At 37.5% G+C, this 25,798-nt stretch overlaps 2 protein-coding genes across 2 annotated transcripts; both read left to right on the forward strand.

Moving 5' to 3' along the window:
* Positions 1–157: 157 nt before the first annotated feature.
* On the forward strand, positions 158–2,256 carry LOC143188846 (zinc finger matrin-type protein 2). Its single transcript, XM_076393320.1, has 5 exons — positions 158–248; positions 613–833; positions 937–1,010; positions 1,085–1,230; positions 1,318–2,256. The coding sequence occupies exons 1-5, from the start codon at positions 240–242 to the stop codon at positions 1,459–1,461; spliced, it is 594 nt and encodes a 197-aa protein (XP_076249435.1). The 5' UTR covers positions 158–239; the 3' UTR covers positions 1,462–2,256.
* A 5,135-nt stretch (positions 2,257–7,391) lies between these two features.
* LOC143177008 (proton channel OtopLc) lies at positions 7,392–25,619 on the forward strand. Its single transcript, XM_076374723.1, has 8 exons — positions 7,392–8,451; positions 20,740–20,965; positions 21,556–21,670; positions 23,490–23,715; positions 23,794–23,951; positions 24,242–24,458; positions 24,539–24,701; positions 24,785–25,619. Exons 1-8 carry the CDS (start codon positions 7,392–7,394, stop codon positions 25,617–25,619), a joined length of 3,000 nt encoding a protein of 999 aa, XP_076230838.1.
* Positions 25,620–25,798: the final 179 nt, after the last annotated feature.

A 25,798-nucleotide genomic window follows, 5' to 3' on the forward strand; every position in this document is an offset into this window, starting at 1 on the left:
TTCACCTAATCATACAAGTACTTTGAAAATTAAATTTTTTAAAAATATTTTTTATGACTATTTGCTATCAACATAATAATACCATATTTTATTTATGTTCATTTTATGAATGAAAATATTTGTATAAGTGTGAACATATGACGCTCATACTAGTGCGCCTACAGAAGGTTAGCGAAGCAGAGGGGGATAGTTTATTTTTTTATGCGTAATACGTTTGATCGAGTCTGAAAATTTCAACAATGTCCATGGTAAGAATTCCAATAATCTGCACTTGCACATGTTTTTTTATTAAATTTTGTACTGTTATTGTTCTTATTAAAATAAATTACATGTAGTCTGTAACTTATTCATTGACACATTTTCTAACCTCAAATTTTACTAAAATAATAAGAATATAAATGTTTTCAGTAAATAGAATTTAAAAACATAGATATTGTTAATGAGTGAACGATCTATACGGTCATAAATGTAATATATGTTCATGTTTTAATAAATCTCATTATGTAAAGAATAATTATAAAGTTTTCTAACATTTGGTGTTAATATATTATACAATATTTGTCATTTTCAATTAATTTAAATCAATATAAATCTAATATATTTATTATTTAGCGACCTGACGATCATAGACGAAAATGGAACAGAGAGGAATACGAAAGAATAGCTCTTCAGCGTCTCCAGGATGAAATTGCTGAAGAGGAGTTGGGAATTCCAAAACAACCAGCTGTAAAAAGAGAATTGCTCAAACAACGAGATTATAAAGTTGATCTTGAATCTAAATTAGGAAAAAGTGTTGTTATTAACAAAAATACACCATCTTCTCAAACTGGAGGGTAAATATGAGTTTTAAACATTTTCTTCCATAATTCTTGTCTCTTTTCAAAAACAATAAAAGTATGTGAATTACTTTAATATAACAATATTATTTGTTTCCAGGTATTACTGTAATGTCTGTGATTGTGTTGTAAAGGATTCAATTAATTTCTTAGATCACATCAATGGAACAAAACGTAAGAGATTCAACATTCTATTATATTAGATATTATAGACAGAATAATGCAGCTGATTTATTATATTTTTTCAGATCAGCGTAATTTGGGCATGTCAATGAAAATAGAACGTTCCACATTGGAGCAAGTTAAGGCTCGTTTTGCGATGAACAAAAAGAAATTAGAAGAGAAAAAGAAAGATTATGATTTGGAGCAAAGAGTAAAAGAATTGAAGGAAGAGGTTTGTTTTTTTCACATATATTTCTACTGTAAACATAGTTCATTTATTGATCAACTCTCTTAATAAGATCATTTTTATTATTCGTAGGAAGAGAAAATTAAAGAATACAGAAAAGAAAAACGAAAAGACAAAAAAAGAAAAATTGAAGAAGTTAATGAGGATAGTGGAGGACCTTCTGATGAAATGGCAGCCATAATGGGTTTCTCAGGTTTTGGCTCTAAAAAAAAGTGATAGCAAAATATTAACAGATTATTTATGAGAAAATAATTTCTGAAGATTTATCTTTGGGAAAGATTATGATGTCACCTACACAATTTTTTGCGATATTTTTTATTTGAAAGTTAACATTGAACACTACAAGATCAGGGACGAATAAGACTGATCTTAGAATAAAAAACACCTTATCTTTGATAACAATATTTAAGTTTGCAACATATTCGACAATGTAACGTATTCCCACTTGTATGATCAATGTTTCAAATGTATATACATATAATTTCAATCTGCACGCTGTATAGCGAACATCTAGTAATCAGTAATGAATTCATTCAACATAATGAAAGTATGTTAATTTAGAAAATAAAAATTATTATGAAGCAACAATGCTGCTACATACCACAGAGTACATAAATACTTTTGGCCTTATTCATCGTTAATTGTACATTAGATTCACTGCAATTTTAAACAATAAGCTTTACAAAATGTGTTTATAGTAAAGCTCTTACTATCCGAATATACGAGTACTCAGTGTAATTACTATAATTTGAACGTAGTAATAGTAATAGTAAGAGATTCAAACAGATATCCAAGATTCAAATCAAGCGAGTACTCGGATATTTGATTACTTGATCGATTTGTAGAACTGAGTATTCGAATATTCAAGATTAAAATATTCACAGATCCGAGCACCAGGAAGAGATCTAATTTATAGTTTCTTTGGACCAGTAGCGTAGTAAATATTATTTAAACAATGTTTCACGAATGAATAAAAAGGTACAATTTTATACACAAAAAAATCTCACTTTCTTATATCTGAAACGATTAACAAAAAGTACTCGTATGTACATTTGACTCCTAAGCTTTCTCAAATAATTCCATAATAACGAATTCTCGACTTGAAGGAAGGAAAATAGCAATTCCAAATTTTAATTGAGATGAAAGTGGCGAATATGTACTTCGTCGCGTCTGAAATGTATACGCAGTTGTATTGTAATCGTTTCTACAACTTTCTCTGTTGCGCTTCCAATCTCATCTTTCTTATCTTGCCTCTGATGAGAGACAAGGACGAAACGCCAGAAGAGAGTTCTGTAATGATGTGTACGCGACGCACACACAGGTTCGCCTGTACTCTCTCTTTCTTTCTGAAGTTGTGGAGAGAATGGATCGAGGAAGATTGAAACCAAGCATGTACGCTCCTCCTACCTAGGGAACTAAGCTCTGGGACCGTTTACTTGGTTCATCTTAGCACTGTAGTCCAGTATAGCCGACACTCGTGGTCACGGAGCGTCCACGAGTGCCGCCATTTCTCTGAAGGTCAACTATTCGTAATCGAAGAATTCGAAGCCACGGAGGTCGTTCCTCCGCGGTACAGTTCACACGTGATCTTCGATTGACTGTATGTTCGAGTGCACGTGCGTCAGTGGTGCGCGTTAATTTGACATTTCGTCATTTTCAAAACTCTTTCTCTCCTTTTCCCTTTGTGGCTCGCTGATCGCGAATGTACACATTTCATAGTGTAAATTTCATCGTATTTAGAATTGGAGAACGCGGAAAACGTTTTAAGGTTGATATACAGTTGAAGAAACTGTAACTGAATTCGTGGAACTTTTGGAGGTTGTACTACAGTAGATTATCAGAAGTTCAAGAAAGATGTGACGTTAGGAATTAGATAGTTTAGATGGGATTCGTTGTTGACGGACTTCGACATAATAGTTCACATATTTGTGGTATATTTTGTACATAGTTGTGGACTATTATTCCATTGTGTGGAAAAATAACGAAGCTAATTCAACGATGCCACGAACTCTTCAACCTATCCAGGAATGCAACTCTGGGAAGTCAAGTAAGTTCGCAAATTTGTTGATGTTTCATGTTTTGAATATAAGAATTTTGTGCAAATCGTAGTTAAAAAATCATAGTTGATCAAAAATCTCTCCATTTAAGGTTACTTGCAACATATAAAAAAATATACATATGTAAATAACCATATTTCTGTGACTCTAAGGTAAAACGACTTGTACGTCACATTTTTAAAAACAGTCGATTGAAAAGGAATAAAGGTTATTAAAAAACTTTTCTCACTTAAAAGTAAGGGACAAATTCATAAGACAGTATTGAAAACAAAAGCATGTGACTCAGGTCATTTTGCCTTGCAACTACAGATTGAAAGGAAACGTTTTCTCTTGCGATTTATTTTTCATTAAATACGATATGACTCAAGATTTTAGTAACATGCATTAACAAACATGTAAAAACAGATTAGCTGAGAGTGTTTTAAGAAACAATTTTTTTATAGAAAACGTGGAAGTAATTCATCGTGTAAATCGTTTTTTACGCGTAATATGTACAACGCATTCAGTAAAGCACGGTTTCTTGTTCTGAAACGACGCGCACTTTCCCTTTTCTTTTCCACGGAAGTGAAAATGATCGGCTTAGAGTGAATTCTGTCCATAATGCGGCGTCTGCTCACGGCTCTTCTCTCCGACTCTTGTTTTCAGAATTTCTGCTCACTCGTGCGCGATTGATCGCCTTTATCAGAACCGATCTATCGAGACGTTTGATCGTTATTCTTCGGTTTCTGACACGTATGAGTGAATTTCTCGTGTAAATTAAGCTATGTAAAAATCTTACATTTATCAACATAAGACTCCTTTTTTCTTGGAATTTCTGAAACATGATATGGGCAAATGAAGAATGTAATAAAGACTTTCATTTACATATTTTAGTAGTGGTACCACTATCGAAGTGGTGGTACTCCTTGTGATTAATTAAAAATTAAATAATTTTTGACAAACGACAGGTTTCTCGCGAAGTTATGATATTATAATGACAGTAGTATCATTGTTGCCTTGGAGATTTCAATGCCCGCTAAGCGATGTCGTTACCGTGTTTGAAAACTTAGAAATAGTATTATATCGAAAAAGTGTTTTTCTTCCAAAATTGTCTTTAACATATGCTACAAAGAATTAAAAATAGTGCACAGAGATCTTTTTATATTGCCATATATTTAAAAAATGTTCATCGAAAGCGTTTCTCATTTCTTCGAATCGTGTCTTACTATTTCACTACATTAGCCACTCATTCCTATTCGGATTAAGCTGGAGAAAGGTAAACAGTCGAATAAAATGTCTATGAAAGCTGTTCCATGTTCAGCATAGTTTCTGTAATAAAAAGAAAAACAGTACGATCAGTTCACGATTGTTCTAACTCTTGCTCATCGGAACTTTCTGAAAGTCTTTCAATGTCTAGTTTTCCAAGTACATAAGCAACGTGTACAACGGGATGCCTCGGAACTTCATTATTCAATGTCCTTGCTCGGCGCAGGTTCCTCCGTGAGATGAACTGAAACAAAAAACACGTCAATCTGTTCATTCCTCGTCTTGTGACAAGATTGATCGGGACCTCAACTTGTCTTCGTTGCTGACCTATCCCTTCGCGGAAATGAAGCAGACGTTGGGTGTTTTTATTTCTGTTGTTCCCCATATCTTATATTCACTCTCATTGAATTACATATATAAGGTGTTTCAAATATAACTGATCGAATTAATACTATATTTTCGGCAAAAATATTTGAGAATAAGAATTATCTTTTTTAACAGAGTGAATCCAAGTTTTCCCATGATGTTGCGATTAAATCACAATTCTAATTGAAATACACGCATTTGATTTCACTGAACATTATTAAACCCCCTGCGCGAAACATCTAGCCTGCCTAGGTTTCTACTTTGAGATGTGATAATGTCGATCGTATCAGCGGATTTCCGCCAAGTCCTTCGAGGATTCACTTTCCAAGCTACCTTCAAGCTCATTTCTCCTAGCTTCTAGCAGTCTCAGTGCAGTGGGAAGAGTAACTCTTCAAGAGTTCCACAGTTAGCATTTAATGCGAGTAGTTGCGAGAATTTTGTCGCTGGTATGTGAAAACTCGAAATTTTGTCTAAATTTAGTAAATTCATTCAGTGCATGATTCAACGTCGAGAAATTCTGTTTAAATTCAAATTTAAATTTTAAATTCGATAATTTAAATTCGACGACTGGTGTCAGAACTGTTAAGGTGTGATTCTACATATTAAACTAAGACGAAATTGTGTTTGTGGCTTTGTTTCTGAGTTATTCATTTTATTTAGAAGACACCTGAAATGTCTCTGACTCGCGGTTTATTCTACTGACTTCGCTGTGTCTAACCTGACTAGTGTACGCTGGTAGTAGAACAAAACCCAAGTCAGACATTCACAGTTTCTAAAATTCAAGTCAATGGTATGCAAAGACCTCGGTTTCTGTGTTTACGATATAATTCTTATTGAGGAGCAGGAAGAAGCTTCGCATCTCCTGAGGCGAAGTAAAATTCGAAATCTTATCTGTCAATAAATAACTCGAAATTAGTCACAACGAAACAGCATAGACAGAGACAAATAATTGCCTAAAAATTGCTTTCGAAATTATGTTCGTATCATACACATCGATCCTTGTTGGAAATCTTAACACACTTATTGTTTCGCGAAGAATTTTCTCATTGTCCATTACAGCACGATTTATTAGATCCTCTGACACGATTTACTGGACACCCCGTGAATCTCTGTCGACGATGATAAGCGAGTTTCTACAATGGACGACGTTTATCAATTTTTGTAGCGGTATATCCCGCTGTCCAGCCATTTACGAGCTGCGCATCCTCGCCTAAAGCTAAACGCGGAAGAATCTGCCGTTGGAACATCGGTATAGTCGGGCAGCGATTATCGAGCAAAATGCTTCGACCTCTAACACCTGTTGGATAGTCACGCTACTTCCTCTCAGGCAGCTTCCTCGAAAAGGATAAAGGATCTCGGAGCATTATTGTCACAGACCTATGATTTTTGCGCCTCTCTGTTTTATGATAGCTGGGTACGAGAGTTAACGGTCCTCATTTGACAATAACTGTTGGTTCCTCGAGGTGAAACAACTCGTAAGTATACGTTACGCGATACCAGCAGTCAACAAGTCTCGACAGCGCTGAGATTTAATGACAGCGACTGTTCACCGATTTCGATTATAGTTGGGGTGGTAATATGAGATATAATGCACAGGGTGACGTCAACGTGTGAAAGTATGTTGAACTGGAAGGAAAAGGAAAGACACGAGGGGCATATTAATGATATTCAGAATTTTTCTGAGAGGTAATGCACAGACTATTAGCAAACATCTGAGACACTTTTAGAGGAGATCAAAATAAAGAAAAAGATATAGATAGGTTTGTAGTCTGTGAAAGGAAGTTGTACCATGGGTCCACTATTGAGGAAAATTGCGTCGATCAATGAGGAAGAAAATGTAAAAGCCCATCGTCGTGGCAGAGGATGTGAAACCTTTTTCGTCAATCTGGTCACGAACGAGAGCTAGATCCATATGATCGACCTCCAGCCACCTCCACGCGGACGGGAATTGTTTCTCGTAAAACTGAAGCCAAGAACGACATTTACCTTTTGTGGTCGATCGGGTGCGCTCGACGAAAGTTTTGAAATTCTAATTGGGAAATTTCTTTTCATTCAATCAAAAAATTAAAAAGTGTTTATCGATCTTATCTTCTTCAACGCGAAGTGAGCTTAAGACCACTCAGGATTACATTCAAAAAATTTCTTTTTCTTTGAATCTGTTCTTCAGCTTACCATATGGTTTCCTAAAGATTAGTGACTGAGTATTAATTCTGTGAGAGAAGTGGCTAGAAAATTGATCATCGAGTACACTTCCAAAATCAGGAAAGAATTTTATCCATAGTGATTCAAGAGCAAAGGAGTTCCTCTTCTTCATGTTAATTAAGGATCATCTGTGTTAAATACTGACACGTCCAGGTCACACCCAAAAGTGCTTCGATCTTTGGGAGGTAGTCAGAGGTCTTCTAACATGTTCGTCACGGCCTGAGCGTGACATCCGGTAGGCCTGATCACCCAGATCGTACACCAAAGCACCTGACCATGGTGGCCGAACTGAAGAACATTCCTGTCGGAAGCGCAGAACGAAAAACACCTACAGTCGTTCCCCAGAGGCTAAGGTCCTCGTCGAAACACAAGACCAGACCCAAATGGATCGAGGCAGCGACTCGTGAGCCGATATACAGCGTTCTAGACAGCGACGAAGCCACTAGCAGTTTACCACCAGGCATTAAAACCAACGTGGTGGTGATTAGCGCAGTGAAGAGTGGCGAACCACGAAACAGAGAGTCAGAGATAACTCTCCAAAGAGACCTGCCTTACGTCCCATCATCTGAAAACAAACCGATCTCTCAAACCTCCACCATTCTCGAGACCGAGGATGAGGATCCTCTTTACAGCGTGGTGAAGAAGCCAAAAAAAGTGCAGCTACCAGAAACGGGACTGCTCGAGAGGAAGCTTCAACCGATCGCGGAGTCGATCGAGGAGAAGCAGATTCAACTGGAGATCCGCTCGCGACAGGAGGAGCTGAAAAAGTGGCTGCAAGTGGCGTCGAAGCAGCTTCCTGAGCCAAGACGTCTCTTCAATCTTGGGGAGATGTATACGAACCGACTGGGAGAGTTTGATCAGGCGCAGGCCGATTGGAAGAGGACCAGTGTCTCTGTCCCTCGAGGAATCGTTGGCCTGGTTGGGCCCTACAGAGTCTATCAAAATCCGAATGAAAGAAGGGAGTACATGCTCCAGGAGGAGGAGCTGGTCGAGGAAGTGGTCGACTCGGTGAGCGAAATCGCGACGAACAATGTGACCGAGCATCATCAGAGAGCCAAATGGAGGCTGAGGGAGGACGACGAGGAGACCCTGGTGCCAGACATCCGAGATATTCCTGGTTTGGAGGATTTCGCGATGGAGGCTGAGAGTAAAGAGGTGTCCGAGTGGAAGAAGGTCGAGGACCAAATAGTTGAATATAGTCAGAGGGACGAGGTGACTAAAGGGAAGGAAGAGATCAGAGACGTCGGTGGGATCGTATCTGGAAAGGAGGAGCGCGCAGTGGACGTTCCTGAGGAAACCTCCACTGCCTCCACGTCGTCGGTGAAGGACAAGAAGGGTGAGGTCGAATTCTCTTCAGTTAACCCCTTAAGGCTCGGTTTTCTTCGTAACGTCACCTTCGCTGCCGATCTGAACGACAGTGGTATCCCAAATTGCCAACCACCTAGCTCACGTTTACTCAACATAAACCCATCACGCGATAGTGCGTGACCGGTTACTTGCCAAGAAATTCTATCACGCGTCAGCGCGTTAGCGGGTCTTTTAAACCAAAGAGTCTTCAAGTTTTGTCCCCCAACTTTTCCTGATAAATATTTTTAACGTAAAATTTAAAAAAAATAGTGTGTCTCGAAACAACACAATATCTCTGTTAATTATTCAGAAGTGAAAAAGTGAATAAGCATTTTTTCATAAATTGTAAATATTAGCATAGAAAGGTCAGGGTTTAAAAAAATTCATCGATGTCTACCCGTGTAATTTTTTTGCTCAAGAGCCTACGAGTGATGAGAAGTGTCCGAGACTGGTTAGAGTATAAGCGTTAAGGGGCTGAGTAAAGTGGAAGACGTTTTCGATAAAGACGAAATCCTTAATTTTTTTTGTGAATCACTAAAAGGTTGTAACGATACGAATTCTGGTCGAGTGCAACGGTATAACACTGCCCGCGACACGGTTTCGTCTGTTGAGACGTCGCGTCGGTGAATTTGTATGCAACATGCTTGTCGTACGGTATTGCTCGACGAAGAGGATCAGCTAGCGGTAGCTAGGACGTGGCTTATGTGCACCCGCCTGACGTCGACCATACGTGTTAGGTGTCTTTATTAGTCGGCTGACCAACATTCACGCCATGCTGTATTTTCGAAACCGTACTAATGATTAATCGGCTATGCTGAGTAACGGTATTGCGATTGTTTGGCACTTACTGTGGATCGCTCTTTGAGGTTTGGAAGGAAGGGTGTGTTGAATGGTTAACATGGCAATTTTTATGAAGTTTCTTACTTGTATTAGAGTCCAAGGAACTAATTGCATCGGTGAGTTGAAGTATAGTATAAGTTCAAAAACTACATTAGCTATTTTCAAATGATCTTAAGATTACATCTGGATCTTAGAGCCAGAGTGTATTGAGTCTACTGTTTTTCCATGTGACTTAATATATCTTGGTCTTGGGGTGTAGATATAGTTTTGAGATTATTTGAAAATAGTTAATGTGGTTTTTGGACTTGCATTGTTCTTCAATTCACCGATTCAATTTAATAATAAGTGGATACACAGCTGAAATTCGGGATTTAAGTAATACAGATTGGACACTGTAATTGAATTGTCTTGATTATTTTTATTATGATTGAAGCAATTCATTGTTATAGAAACATTACCTGTTTCTTGAATCATATTCCATTTATCATTTCTTCAGTAAACATTTCACGTCAGCAGAAAATTAAAATGCCAGGTTTTTGTTCCCTGCTTCAATCATTATTGCGAGTAGCAACGTTTGAGTTCTCGCCGTGAAATTGTACTCAAGGATACGTCGAATAGCTCTCATGGACTCACAATTCAATTACTTTTTACCGCGGTTTGCGGTAATGAACAGACAGCTGCCGCAACTTTCGCTGTTTTTGCGTCTTCTATCATGTTTCCCCGTTTATGCGGTGAATGTGGAACGATCAGTACTGTGGATCTTTTAGAGCAATTTTTGCAAATGTCTGCATGAGAAAATGCAAATGCATGAGCGTGCAAATAAGGATATTCTGAAGTTATTTTTCTTCTTTTCATTGGAAAGGAAAATTGAAGTCTATTTTAGATGAGTTTGTTTTTCATACTTTCCTCGGAGCAGATGCGTGCGAACAGACAATAATTTGGCGAGATAGGATAAAAAGTAGCGTTTCGATGAAATATTTGTTTTCCTCTAAGACAATTCATCACTCTTATTTAGCAATATTTTCTCTAGACATATTTTTACATAGATGTAATTTTATATCCTCGGCCTTTCTTTGTACCAATTAAAGCAATTATTTTTTGTTCTTCTATTTTCATTGTAATTAATTACATTTAATTTCATGATCTGATGATTTCACAGTTTACACGGTTTAGTTAACACAAATGTGGGACATCTTTTATATAATTAATTGCAGACATTAAAGCAACATTAACCTAAACGCCTGTGAAATAGCAACTATTCCGCAAATGGAATATTCTGAAATTTTAAAATTTTTCAATTCAGCTGTGTATTATACTTATAATTTTCTAAATAATAGAAAAGGTATTAATAACTCTGTATCTGAAATCTCTGTATCTCAAAGTCCATTTTTAAAAAATAACATTTTATACAGCATTTCACTGCTTTCTCTTTATTTGATTGGACTAATAAGAATCTATCTAAATTACATTACAAGTAAAGAAGATTTAATAGTACTTATACAAAAATTTACTTCACTTATCGACTGAACATTTTTCATTACTCCAATATCTGCAAATGATCCCACGAAAATGTCCCCTATTTTTCTTAACACATCGCATCATGAAAAGTTTCGAGCCTATCAAAGAAACCAGGCCGCAATCAGGATGATCATGCATGTCAAGCAAATGCGTCTTTAACTTAAGTTTCATGGAGAAGAAAGTGTGGAGAAAAGTCGCCTTTTGAATCGGCCGCGTCCTTTAATGACGCGTCGTTTCGTCTTTGAGGACCTTTTACTTTCTCGTTCTACTTAGGCTATCTTTTCTACGATATTATTGGCTCAGTCATCAATCATCGATGCCACATTATCTAGCAATACGTGGTGCTACCGTTATTATCTCCTGAAGGGCCTGTTGTCATTATCCATCGCTGATTTGCCATCGTTAGAGGCGATCCACGACAGAGTGGTTTGCTCCTTTATGGAACCGACTTCCACAACCAGCTCCCCTTAGTACAGTTATCCTCTTTTTCCTGTCTATTGGTTTCAAGTATGAGGAACGTAATTGCAGCCGTTCACGAGTGGCCATAAACGCGAGAAGCGTTACTTGTCGCGCATAAAAATGTGATTTTTACGGGGTGCTTTCTCGTCGAGAACTTCATCTTGCATTTGCATGAGACGAAAACAAATCCTCAGCTGCTCGATGATTTCTTGCAGATACGTGAGCTGCATACATTTTTCCTTCTTAGCGTTAATAATAGTTTCTGCTAAAACTTCCTTCTTTTTTTTTTGTTACTTTATGTTTAATTGCTGCACGTAGGATAATATTGTTGCTAGGTTGCTTCTGACTTCTTTTGAAGTGCACTTCATGCGTGACTGCAATTTCCTGCCACTTTCTTGTTAGTGAACAGGATCTTGTTTATGGAAAGATCATTCAAGAGATTTTGAGGCTTTCAATCATTCAGAATATTCTAATATTTGATATTCTAATATCTTGTCTTCGGTATATGATAATTAAATAAATAGCGAAGTTCAGTGAATTTTCATTATACAGCTTTTTTCTTTTTAGATTTCTGTTACTTTTTGTGACTTTGTAAAAGCCTCTTAATACTCTTAACACTCTCAGAATATCTCAGGTTTTCTGCGAGTTATGTTTATAAATTAGAAGTATGTGGCAAGTAGAAAACATGCTACTGTTTGATTGAAATAGTATTAAGGCACGTAATAAATTAAATGCCATCTTCCATATTCCGTAAAATCTGTGTAATCTTCACAAGAAATAGAGGTAAACTCAAGCAAGTTTATTTACGCACGTCTAAGGGAGGTGAAGGTAAAGTTCAATCTTTCATAGATTAAATACCTCGAATACCGCGTTTTCTAGCTGTTAATTGACATTGCATGTGTGATCATGTATTTAGCATTTAATATATGGTGTACTGTAAATATACTGTAAAAGCCATCTTAAATCACCGTTTAACATGATCGTAAATGTTATACCCAATTTTCTTCGATTATCGTCTACCATATCATCCTCCATTATACCACTTCGAGGTTTCATTACATTACCTTCTGGTGCTTGAACATATTTTTCAAGATATGTTTGCAATGAGATTTTAATCGTCTACTGCAGTAGCCTGTTTCTGACAGATAGTTTGCGTTAGAGTGATCGGTTTTACGATTTCATGGTTCAGGAAGAAGATGTTTAGAAGGTGAAAGAAATTTTAAATGAGTTTCCATTTCTTTAACTGTGTTTATGTAAATAAGAATTTACATGAGCGTATGCAATTCATTAATCTACTCTTCTAATTTGCAATTAGAATCATTAGAATCATTAGAAGAATCATTAGGAAAAGCTAGTGCTAGTCTAATAGGTAAAAACTATTTTAAATATTCAGTGATTTTTGTATATAATTTTTTGAAAACGAACACCCTCATTTCACAAAAGTTATTTTATAAATTCTGTAGATTTAATTACAAAAATAATTAAACAAGGAGTCTCTGAAACGCCTCCGCTCAAAGACTGCTCACAATTGTTCCTGGATATCACCTTTAAAATCATCAAACTGCAACGGTGCCCACATGAATCAATTAAAATGATACTGTACACTTTTACAATAGCCGTAACGGAACTCTTCTAGATCTGACAAGATCCCAACAGGCACATTTGCATAGAATAGAATTTTCATTGGGGCGAAATTGAACTCACGGTGGTCAAAGCAGCGCGCGAATTGAGTTACGCGTGGATGACACAAAAGCGTGAAAGCAGGGAAGAAAAGAGGTGAAAGGTGGTCGCGGAAAATGTGGCGTTCCATGGAAAATCCCCCATGGATCGCGAGGACGCGACAAATCGCCGATGGCTACGTGTATAGTATGCGTGAACTGCGTGAAAGCAGGTTTACAAGCATTGTGAGTAGTTGTGGAAGTCGCTCAACAAGTGCTACTGCTCATTCAAACTTTCGAGAATCCACTTTTTCATAGAGGCTCAGACGCTTTCGTGCTCCAAAGAAACCGGTTGGCCGCTGAAAACGAATTTCGGACACCGTTTCACGTGTCACCTGTCGCCTCGGGTCTACGAGTTCGCTGATTAGAGCTTATTGTTAATAGACGACTGTTTGCTTCTGTGGTAGCATTGGAAATGATGGAAATCAATATTGATTATAATTGATTGTATCTCATATGTCATGATCATTATCTACGTGTATAGTGATTTGATTGATGTGGTACATGTTGGTGATATTCAAACAATTCGATAAGGAAATAGTGAAAGAAATTAATGAGAGAGAGACTGAACACGAAATAAAGTTGTAACAGGAACTTTTTAGCTGAAGATATTTTGTCATAAGAACAACACACTTTGTCCTTTTGAGTAGGAGAGATAGGAGAAGACTGATGACTAACAAGAGTTCACATTTCATGGAGTCTTTACAAAAAAATATGCATATTCATCAAACAATATTTGTAAATATTCAAAGTCTGGTAATCTAGATCTCTAAATTACTTTTGTTTAATTACTTCTTCTTTTTCCCCATTCTTCCGCTTTCTCTTTGAATAAACAAATTGAACGATCAGTGGATTTGCATTTATTATATCGCAAAACAGAATTAAAAAATATTTATATTAGTAACTTTTATTTTCATCTTATTTCATTATTTATCATACATACATATTCATGAACTTTTCCACTATTTTGATCTCTATAACCGATTCTGAAATTTCTCTTCAAAAATCAGATAGGCATAGATGCTTTGATAGAAACGTCGAATGATTCATTTAGCTTTGTACATTGAAGGTGGGCGAAACTATAATTATTAGTCTCTCGCACATAACGTGCTAATAACGATATGCTTGACAGTGTATGCAATACTATAATTTATGGAGTGAAATCGATACTATTGATTCGCTATCAATCCAATCACTACTTCATAGTACTCTATGATTTTCGCTTTTTTCTTTTTTTTTTATTATCAAAGGAACGACTCAATTAGAGGTATATATGAAATTAAACGAAGTTCATCAGTCTTCAACGCCGGTAACGGAGCCTTTCAGTTCTATGCAGCGTAAAATTAGTCGATTAGTCTCGCGTGGGTAAATCGCGAAAAGCAGGCATGCAGCGATGCAACGACGTTATCACACACGCAGATGCTATCGATAGCAGGAATGAAAAAGTATTTCTTAATTTAATACTCGAACCCTCATCGAAGTAATTCGATTATCTATTAATTCTCACATGGTGTTCGATGAGCCATACATTTTAGTACGCTATAGTTTGTTTTGGTAATTTAGTAATTACTACACTCGGTTCGCCATGATTTGTTTTATGCGTTCGAAAGAACATTTATACAATCACGTCTTGAGAAGGTAGAGAATCTACAAACACACTTTCAACTCTCATTAAACCTTCAGTACGCTCTCATCTTTGTAAATGAAATTATTAACTTACGTTTCTCACATGTTCAAAATATTAATCGTTTCGAATTAGGGTCACATGTCCACTGATGATCACTTAGAATTGCTCACTCATAAAGACATACTCGAGAAAAGTTTTATCTCGTCTAAATCCCAGCGTTCCTTTGATGTTGCCAGAGCATAGAGCTGCTGAAAAAGAAAACGGAGTAGACGTGTGTTAGTGTCGGTATACAGCGTCGATAATTCATGCGACAGGTGGTTGCAGCGATTTTTTCCCCACATTTCCAGCGTGCTGTACCGTGGACCGCACATTATGGTGCGATAAGTCATCTTATTACAGCTCGTCCTACGAGGCAAGCGATTAATCGAATTACGGCAGTGATCGTACTAATCTTGGGGTGTCCATTTATTCAGTTCCTTGCTCGTTGAAGTCGCTAGTGTGCAATTTCGCTGGACAGATTGCAACTTCTCGCTGTAAATTCGTCGTTATTTTTTTCATTTCTTGAAATTACCTTCTTACCCTTTTTCTATTTTCTGAAAGGGAGATAAACAGTTGTAGAGGCTGCTGTAGAGGTTTTAACTTTTTTTTAGAGTGTGTAAAAATTATATATGCTTCTATAACTGGAGTATCATTAATATTTCTACATACAAAAATTAATTATCATACCTAAAGATATAAGTACGTGATGAAGAAAGACGAATATCTACTACAGTGCTTAGATATACTTAAAAAAAAAAAAATTCAGAAAGACAATTATTGTTTAAGTCTTTCTATACCTGAGATTAGTCTTCTTAATAACATATTACCTTCTAAGAACCATTGAAGACTCTTCTCAGCTCCAAAGAACACTTCTCATACCTTTAATGCTACCTGCAACGCGAGGAACATTGTCGCGCAAGAATAAAAGCAATGACAGTCAATGGGTACTTCTTTGACTATCGGAAACGAGGTTACAAGAAACGACACCATCATCGTTGTCGTTCATCGTCATCGTCATCATCATCATCAGCACCATAATCGTAGCTCTCATCACGGTGTCCACCACCACCGTTTCGTGTACCAGACCAGTGGATCCCCTTCACTGCATATTTCTGGGTTACTTTGCCATTCTGTTTCGTGATAGTGTCTGGAGCAGTTCTCCCCTGCTTGCCCGTGAAAACTGACAGCCACTTGTCCTGCATCTCGGCGAAGAGAGGCTTTTCATTATTCGCTATGGCCCGTGATTCGAGCGTACCTGTCACTACAATTGTCTTCCTTTGACAAAAGGCAAAAGGTAAATTATCTGATAACAGTGGCACGCGTGGATCATGCATTTTTTAGACTGTTGTTTCTCTTGTTTCTGTCGTTTCTTAAGCTTCATACAGTATTTTTTCGTTATAGTCTCTTTACATTCGATGTTGTTTGATATTATTTAGGGAGAAAGAATTGTTTGTGGTGCATGTTCTTGACTATTTTTTATAATATCGATATGGAATATTCATGAGCATAAGCTGACCTCGAAAACATGTCCCGCGGTATAAACTCGTCAGTGGTTAGTGTGCCTATGTATATCGAGAAGATACTGCATTGAATCACAGTGGCAAATACTTTTATAGAAATAGTCTATATTATTTTCTCACTTTCTGGTATTCTCAGATTAAATTATGATGGCAGATGGTTAATTAGTTGTTTATTACCTTGTTGGATTTTAAGTTACTTTCTCCACTGTTTCCACTGTTCGCGTAGTTCATTTTGAATTACAATAGTAAACACTAAACTGGCGCTCTGCTGCCTTTCTAATAAGGGTAATAATGTCTTAAGTGACTGAAATATGGAAGACGCGGAGAAAAAAGTTTCACATGTCTTTCAGGTTTGTATTTAAGATTTATAAACATTGCTTTAATTTTCATTATATTAGACGAAAGGCTAATCCAAATTATTTTACTAACACTACAAACTGAATAAATAATTAGGCACATCCCATTTTAATCTGTAACTTCGTAGGTATATTATTTTATTAAATGCAAATCAAACTAATTATCAAAATAATTGTATTAATTGAATAGCTCATAACAAAAACGATCCTTATGGATTTTTGTCTTTTTCTAGGACGTCAAAAAAATACTGCAACACCTTCAATTCTTGTCCAATATTGATTGATGTTTTTTTAAGCAAAATATCCATCACAGTATATGTATATTGCATTTTTTATGGGATAAGTTCCATTATGTTTCAAAAATTGTAAAGTTGGATAAGAGCTATTTTTGTTACAGTCATTTCAATTACCTTAAAAAGTGGTATAACAGTGGCACAATTATGAAAGGTAGACGACAGAGAAAACTCAAACCCCCTGCATCATTTATATTTGCCATGAAAGATACTTTCATCGCGTCAAGCGCTCGACGACAGTAAAATAAGCAATAGTCAGTTGTCGTGGTTTACCTACGTATTTATGTGTCAATTACGACAAGAAATTCCACTATGTTCGTCGTCTTCGCAGTAGTTCGTTAATTCCGCGTCGACGATATATCATTAGATTTCTTTTTCCCTTTTCATTTTGCTATTTGTCGAGTGGGTTCGCAGTGGGTATCAAATTAAAATTCGAAGTTCTTGCCGTTTTGTATTAATGGCGAACGAGGAAGATGAGATTCTCGAATCCTTCCACCAGCTGTCAGATGAGTTATTACCAGATTTTTTGCTCCTGTCTCAATGTATAACGATGAGCTATGGCTCCAACGTTAAACCGCAGAGGTTTCAAATTCACGGTTTCACGTACGAATCTGCAAACTCCGACCTGATTTCCTACCTATTCGGGTCAGAAATTTCACGTTTCACCTGGCAGTATACAATCATTCGCCATTGCTACAGATCGATTGACGGAGGCCCAGATGTAGAAGAGAGAATAGGAATATGAGATAGGATCGAAATGTGACACCAAAGTTTGATCTCATATTGCTACACGGATTTTTATGTTTTACATGAAATTCTGTAAAGATATTCTTCTGTTTTTTTTTTTTTTATTTAGATTGACTCTGAGATTTTTTAGAATTCTAGGTCAAAAAATGAAGTATCTCATATACTACTCTCTACTTCATATTGACTACCATTCATCACTACATCCTCACTACAGCTTTACTATATTCGAGAATAGGAAGCATACTTGAAACACTTTTCCTTATTACATGTCCAAGATTTCAGGACAGAGTTTGGTCACCTCTTTGGTCACTTCTCGTATGATTGATAATATTGATAAAGTCAGCTTCTTAACTGACTTTCCCAGTCACTCATCGTTTAAAATGAAGCTCACTTTGTACTGCTGTTCGTTCGAATTATTTAGTTCAGTTTTATTTTATTTTTCTCTTTCTTCTCTTCTTTTGCTTTTTTGTCCCTATAGCATTCTTCCTCGACTTAAAAGTTTTTCTGTATTTTTATCTTAATAAATTTATCTCGTTTACAGTAAATAAATTACAAATAATAAGATTCCTCTGAAGATCCTCAAAGTAGACTATCGAAACACTTCTTCGTGATGAAACTCCGCTAATCACGATCTAATGTGATACTTTACCATTCGTACGCATTAATTTGCACAATTGCCACGCCCGATGATCAACCGATTCGCTAATTCAGAATATTTCACTATATCTCGTGCAACACGCTTACGAACGCACGCCGTCGAGCATAGCGCTTCCCTATAACTCAGGCCCAACCACACCATCTGTATCATTTTCCCATAAGTCAGCCACCACTGGCAATCGGCGATCAAGGGAGTGTGCATTTTTCAATTACGAGGCTGTTCTAAGCGAATCGCCCGCGCCTGATCAAGCTTTATCATCCTGCCTGGCCTCTGAAGCCATCTTGGATGCGTTCTCTTCCGTTTCAGCCCTTCATCATCGCGTCACTTCTATCAAGCACATGCTCGACCCTTGATGACTGTACGATGCCCTTCGACTTCATCAATAACCTCAGGATCGTCGTGTAACAGGCATTGAATGTTGAATCCCCTTGACTTTTGATCCCCAGCAATCATGTATACTCAGAGTTGCTGGACTCGTGAATTCGTTGGACGTCGGTCGTCGAGGCTTATCAATTATACCATCGACTTTGTTGCAAGCAGGGAGAACTAGGGAGAAGCATAGCGAGATCGTAACGAGATAGCGAGGTAACGGGGCATTGCTATTGCTTGGAGGACTTGCTTGACAATCTTATGTCCATTGCTATTAATCGGGGATCTTCATTTGTCATGATTTTATATTGGAGAGGATGAGAAGATAGTGAGTGTTGTATAATACTTGCGTTTTATGGGTAGTTTAGATGAATAAAACTGGGGACATTGTGGGAATTATTGTACACTGCTTGAAAATTTGGAGCAACTTTCATTATTAGGCGAACAAGCTTTTTTCTTAATGTCTAATTAAAATAAACACATCTATCGTATCTAGACTTGTCTGTAAGGAGTAAAGTCTAACGCGCCTTGTGATAAATACTCCTATCTATTAAAAATTTTGAACATTGATTTACAGTAATATTTCTTACTGAAAGCAATGCTACTATAATCTACCTCGCGACGATCGATCATCCTTTACGCGAGAAAAAAATTAATTTCGTCTCGAATGTTGAGGTAATACAGAATGTATAACGGAATATCTACGTCTTCTGAAGATTCACTAACCATTTCAGACCATTCGTTCAGTAATCGTAGTTCATTCGTCACGGGCTATTAGAAACGATCAGAGAGAATCGTGTCGATCGTTTTTCTTTCCGACAATTTCGACTAGACGAGATCTGTCGAACCATCAACACCATTTTTGCTTCTGCAAGGCCTTCAACTACCTCAATAGACTTCAGATTAGTTCTTCATAATTCGTAATGGAACACAGATTTCTCGTACGCTGTGTTCGCAAGATCTTTGCAAATATTGGAACAAGAGGAAAGTCAGTGGTCAGTGATCGATCTCACCACTTTGGTCTTCTTCTGCACTGTTTCATGAAATCAGTTGGATCTTTCACTTCTCGACGCTATTGAGAGGAACTTCGAATGAAAATACAGGAGGAGTTTGATTATCTGAAGTACCACGAGATCCAAAGGTGAAGGATCCTGATAGCTAGCTTTACTTTCTTCAGCAGACTACCAATACTTTACTGTACGAGTCATTATCGATGAAGATCAGTTAATCAAGGTTCTCTTGTGAAAGTTTATGTCGAATAAACTGAAGTGTCGATCTTATAGAAACTATTGGAGTCTCATTAATCAGACATTCTGAGAGGTGAAAAAACTTTAAGGCGAATTGAAGCCAAAAAACACGGATTAAAAATTAAATGCACAAAATATAAAAATTACAGTAGTTCGAGCAAAATGATCAAAGATAAAGGAACAAAATAAAATATAGTCAAAGAAAATATTTTCCTCGAACTTAATGACCTACGATAGTTTGCGTGGAGTAATTACTGTCGATTTAACATACCTTGTAAGCCTATTAATCTGGTGCTAATTTTTGATACAGATTTAGAAACGAAAACGTATTATTAACATCGTACATCGCAAATTATGGATTTGATCGTAACTTTCGAGAAATCAGCACGTTTGCTTTATCATTAGTTCATAGCCACGTGAACGGTTTAATAGTACTACACGCCTATCTAATGTATAAATTCAAAGCTCCAGTTGTAGACTTTGATTATACGCGTGGATGTTTGTAATTGAGTTTCTAATTTTTAATACGACGTCCATGTTACATCGTATCTCTTTTCCATTGGATGACTACATGTTTGACACGCCCTAAAACCACCGGTACATATTTTCTAATTTTTAATTCCATTTCATTTGATTCCGTTGGCTGAGAAAAGTGCCTTTAAATCATCGAATTTGAATCGTAAAATGGACAGACGCGGTGAATTCTTCCAGCGAAAGTCAGTGGCACCAAGTCCACTGACCCAGAAGACCGAAAAGAGAGTGGAGCTGATTAATGTAGGTCCCGTTTGTGACCGACCACCTAGTTCACTTTTCGTCCTGCACTAATGGAGTTACTCCTAAAAAAAGGATGAAATAACGTTACGTTATGTTTGAAATATTGTTACAGCCAGCAATGAGCAGCACGACAAGGACAGCCTGAACGAGACCGGAAGCACAACGGGTGGCACCGTGGAGGGTGCACCTGGAGGAGCCCCCAACAGGGGTGAAAGGAACACTGAGGCTGACACCACTGCTGTGGAGACTAGATCCTCGGCTCCCTCCAGGTCCCTTGTTTCTAGGATCCTTTCTAGAGCGCGATCGCCGAACGATCTCTTGGACCACTCTGAACCCTTGTAAGACATTGTCATTTGTAACCTATACGATAGGTCATCCTATAAGTAATATCATTTCTAACTCTGTATTTTGGGTCGAAAGAGTAGCGGTTTTAACAAAGGGGTTGAACAGTTGAAAACATTCAAAATTGTATTGAAAAGGAATACATCTGCATAAGTGCATATTAGTAATTAAATATAATTGTACATGATAATTTCCTTGAAAATAAAATAATTTTTAAGTATTCTCTCGTTACAAGCTCAGAGCTAATCTCCATATTTTTTCCTATTACTTTTTCATTTATAGTCTATTGAAAGTAAAAATGAATCTCTTTTATTACCTCTTTGAAGCTAACTGATTGTAACGAAAGTTATTGATTTATAGCGAATAAATACTGTGAATTTATTTACATTTCGCTAATGATCCAAAGTGGAATCATTAAGCCACTTTAGGCTCCCTCGGATACTCGTAGTAAAAGTGTTCTTGGTTTCCTGTTATCTGAAAGAACTGGGAACGAAGCGCATTAAAGTTTTTTATAACCAGTATAAAAAATGGGGAACGCGGTACGTGAAATGCAAATGACGTAAAACTTTTATGTTGCATGTTGCAGTTCGCAATTATGGGTCGTTCTTTCGAATGTCTATGGCCAGCTTGTCGTGGTATTGATGATTGCTCTGTGCTTGGCCGAAGTCATGGACACACCTGTTCCCCTTCTCAGTTTGCAAGTAAGTCAACAAACAAAGATAATTAATATATATAATACATGTACTATTATCTATATAGAATTGTGTACTTGTATTGCACTACCAATCTTCAAATGGAAATTCTCTGAAACCATTATATGCTATTGAACACCTGATATACCATATGTAAGACTTTAATGTTCCAAGATCACCTAACTTTATAGATGAAGGCCATACAGAAGATCTGGTATCGCTTATAAATTAACACATATCCTTCCTTAAGTTATTAAATTTAGTCTTGATTGACCTCGAACAGCCTTGAGAAAGTCTCCCTGAAAATTTCATAGCATCATCAAACTCACACTATCTTCTAACTTATTCATCTGTCACCATACCTATTAGAAACAAGATTTCCTGCACTATTAAAAATCTGAAACGTGACCATTGCTTTAATACTGCTAGCAAAAAAGAAAAAGCAAATGTCGGAACGTACCTATTCTCGGTCATAAACCTAGAAATACTACAACACCATCAGGGATATGCCTCGTAAAGTCGCGATACGAAATGAACTGTTATCCATTCAGCAGTGCTTCATTCTATAATCAAAAGAATGGCCGGTGCTATCTATTGCATGATGCACCGCAGCAATTTACATGTATATCTTCAGCCATCCTCGATACGGTCTTCAGCATACACACGTTCATTTCGTACCATGGATATAACACTTCGTTGAGCTTTTTTTTCGTCGCATAGACTTTACGATCGTTTCATCTCTGATTTTTCAAGGTTGCTTAGACAGATAACGGTACGGTAGCCCAAGGTGCATCATAATGGTCTTGGACTGTTAATATCCTTGGGTGCAGGAAGCTTGCAGGTGGTTGCATTGACTCTGCCTAGAGACGATTCTTAAAAAGAATTCATATTTAATTGCAGTCGTCTGGTCTTGATAGGAATTATTATTGATTTTGCATTAAAGGATTCTGTAAAGCTTTATCAAAATTAGACCATAAGAGAACGAACAAAATGTATCTGCTCTTCAATATATTTGTAAAATTACAGAATCCTCTGATTGTGAATTTAGCTCTCTAGCATACTGATACAGGCACAGGACATTTTGTGTTCCATTTAAATTTCCATGTCACACTGTAAAATATTGCTACAATCCATGCATATCGTTTACGTACACCATTGTTTATATCCTATATCAACGATGTTAGATCAAGATCGCAGTGGTGCAATCGGGGACGATGGAAAAGCAAACAGCTGGCGGTGTTCTGATGATTTCAGTCCAAACGGCATTCGTAATTACGCGCGATTCAGCTGGACTCACCGTAACCCCTTTTTCCAGTAAATTATGGATCAGTCTGAATTGAAATGCCTACGTGTTATGGTAACCGTAAGTCCGAGCGGTTCAGGCATCATTCCCTGTAGCAATGGGAAGCTGAGTATACCTCGCAGCAAGATGAACTCGGCAAACCTTGTATCCTTCATCATTATTAATGATCCAGATCACTGTAGGCCTTTAGCCGACAGAGTCGATTATTAACATTTTTCGGTTGACTAAGTTTGCAATTGAATTGGTGTGTTGACGAAGGAACTGTGTAAAACTAGGTCAGACGACCTGATAAACAATTTTATTCTTTGCTGTTGGCGTAAAAAAGCCAAATGCATACTATAGTAAAGAAATAGGTTGAAAAATAAATAAATAATAAGTCTACTTATTGAATAAGTATCTTTGCAGAATTATTAACAAGAACCCTTGTAGAATTAATAAGAATTCTTGTAGTCCTTGTAGCCCTTCTCTTTTTCAATTTACAGATCTATTTAATGTCCATTTTTCTGCTTTCCTTACAATCTGCAGGGGGTGTTCCTCATGTACCTATACGTAGGAAGCATAGCTGTGATCATCAGCATCTACATATGGGTGTTGGTGGACAGTTGCGGAAGTCTCGGGAGCGGTGCAATTGGCGCTGACGATGCAGAACTCGGTGGCACCTCCCTGACTAGGTTCGGCTCCCTGAAACGCGCACATATCTCGCGATCCAGAACAGCACCGACAAGTTTCTATATTCGAGTTGGAGCGCTGCGTGAGTTTTTTCGAACGATCCTACTGAAATTCAATTAACCTGAGAACATGTAGAGCTCTGATGAATGCATTTGTACAGTGTTCGGTCTGGCGACTCTTGTATTCAATGGCTTGGAGATGGCGATGCACTCGATGATGCAGGGAGCGGAATGCTTGAGTGACGTTGTCTTCGTACATCCGGTACTTCATGGGCTCTTCACCTTCCTTCAGATGCACTTCTTGTTTGTGAACTCGCAAGTGAGTAAATTGATCGGCGCTAAATCGTTTCTTGTCTGACAATGAGTTTAATACACTGGGTGATGTAAAAGTAAGACATAAAAACGTAGACGCTTTGCCCTTAAAAGTGGGCCTAAGTACACTGCTGTATTTTTTTTTTTTGCACGGTTATAGCAGTTCAATTCAATCAATCAGCAGGAATTTTTCAGCCCAATATTAGTGATCCTTTAATTTTGCTGTGAAGTATACAATCACTTAAAGTTGTAATTAATATTTGATAGATCAGAGTCAAGAATTACACTCATTTGCAGGTTCTTGTTGAAAGATTTGGTTTAGCTGCAAGATTCGGATTCATTCATTTGGCTGCCACGAACATTGCTGTCTGGATTCGATTAGTGATTTGGGATTCTGCCCAAGAATGGACCTATTTCGTTCACCTTGCGCAACGAGGATTGCATAATTCTGTTTCTCCATTGAATCTCCGAGGATTTCCAGAGTCTCTGATAAGACACACCAGAGACTTAATAAGTTGGTTTTTAATTTCTTGTTTCCTATTCAATCCTAATATTCCCTGAAATCTTATCCCAGATAATTTATTCTACTTTCAGGTCATTCTACAACAGAGAAAACTGACTTCCAACCTTATCAGCCCATTTCAAACGAACAAATCTCCCAAGTGATTGCTTTGCAAGAATGCTTAAACACGAACACCTTGGGACAACTGTGGACTTCGAGCATGCCATTTCTCTACCCGTTCATCGTCCAATTCAGGTATGTACCAAGATAATTGCGAATGATATCATAAGTTACGATTCACAAGAAAACATTCAATTAACATTTCAAATCGATTTTAGCTTAATCGCCGCTGCAGTTACTTTCGTAATGGGTCAAAACGTCGGACGCAATCGGCTGTCGCACAAGCAAAAGTTTCACGGAAGCAAGGATCTGACGAGCCACACTAAAGTCGGCTGCGATGGCTCCAGCAAAGGCCTATTCCTCGGCATACTCTGCATGGTAGCTGGCATAGTAGTCATCCTGATATTCCTCGTCGTGAGAGAAGATGAACACTTCCCATCAGCAACTTTGTCCTGGTTAACATGCGGCACCTTGACCAGTATTTTGACACTGAGCAGTCTAATGACGGCCAGTGGGCTTGTTCAAGTTCGTCAGATGTCCATAGTAACGAGAGCGCCGGCTGCGTTAGACAGTTTGCTGTCAAACGTGGCGCTGTTTGGTGTCCAATTATACTCTGTCTTCACAATCGTAGTTTGTGCCTGTTCCTTAGCGATACTTGAAAGTGAATCCGAAGAGACTCGAGGGAGGCATATAATGCTCCTCACTGCATCGATCTTGCAATTGATTCAGTGCTTCGCTCAGAGCACTCTGATAGCAGAGGCATCGAAACGATCCTGTATCACTCGTTTCCAAATAATTGCAAAGCCAGCGAGACAGGTGATCACTTTCCTATTGTTTAGTAATTCCGTGTTGTGGGCCTTCGATACTATAATCACACAGAATTGGATCTCTCAAGAACTTCAGTTGAGATTCTTCGGAGTCCTTGCGTGGGGCGTCATATCTAGGATTGGACTTCCTTTGCTGATCTTCTACCGGTTTCACAGTTGCGTGTTGCTTCTGGAAGCGTGGAACAAGTGTTATAGGACACCGAGAGGAGATCATCCGCTCAACTGACGACACAGAACGTCACACCCATGTTCCTCTAGGTTTGTTGTACTCTATTTTATTTTAAGGAAAAAATCTACGTAGAAGAATCTTCTCCAAAAGAATCTTGCAACTAAATACATAACAAAAACACACAGAAAGGCTAAAAATAATTTACTGTAAAGTTTTTTCAAAAAAAGAAATCTTGA

This window comes from Calliopsis andreniformis, chromosome 3, assembly GCF_051401765.1.
Source record: "Calliopsis andreniformis isolate RMS-2024a chromosome 3, iyCalAndr_principal, whole genome shotgun sequence".
Classification (NCBI taxonomy): Eukaryota; Metazoa; Arthropoda; class Insecta; order Hymenoptera; family Andrenidae; genus Calliopsis; species Calliopsis andreniformis.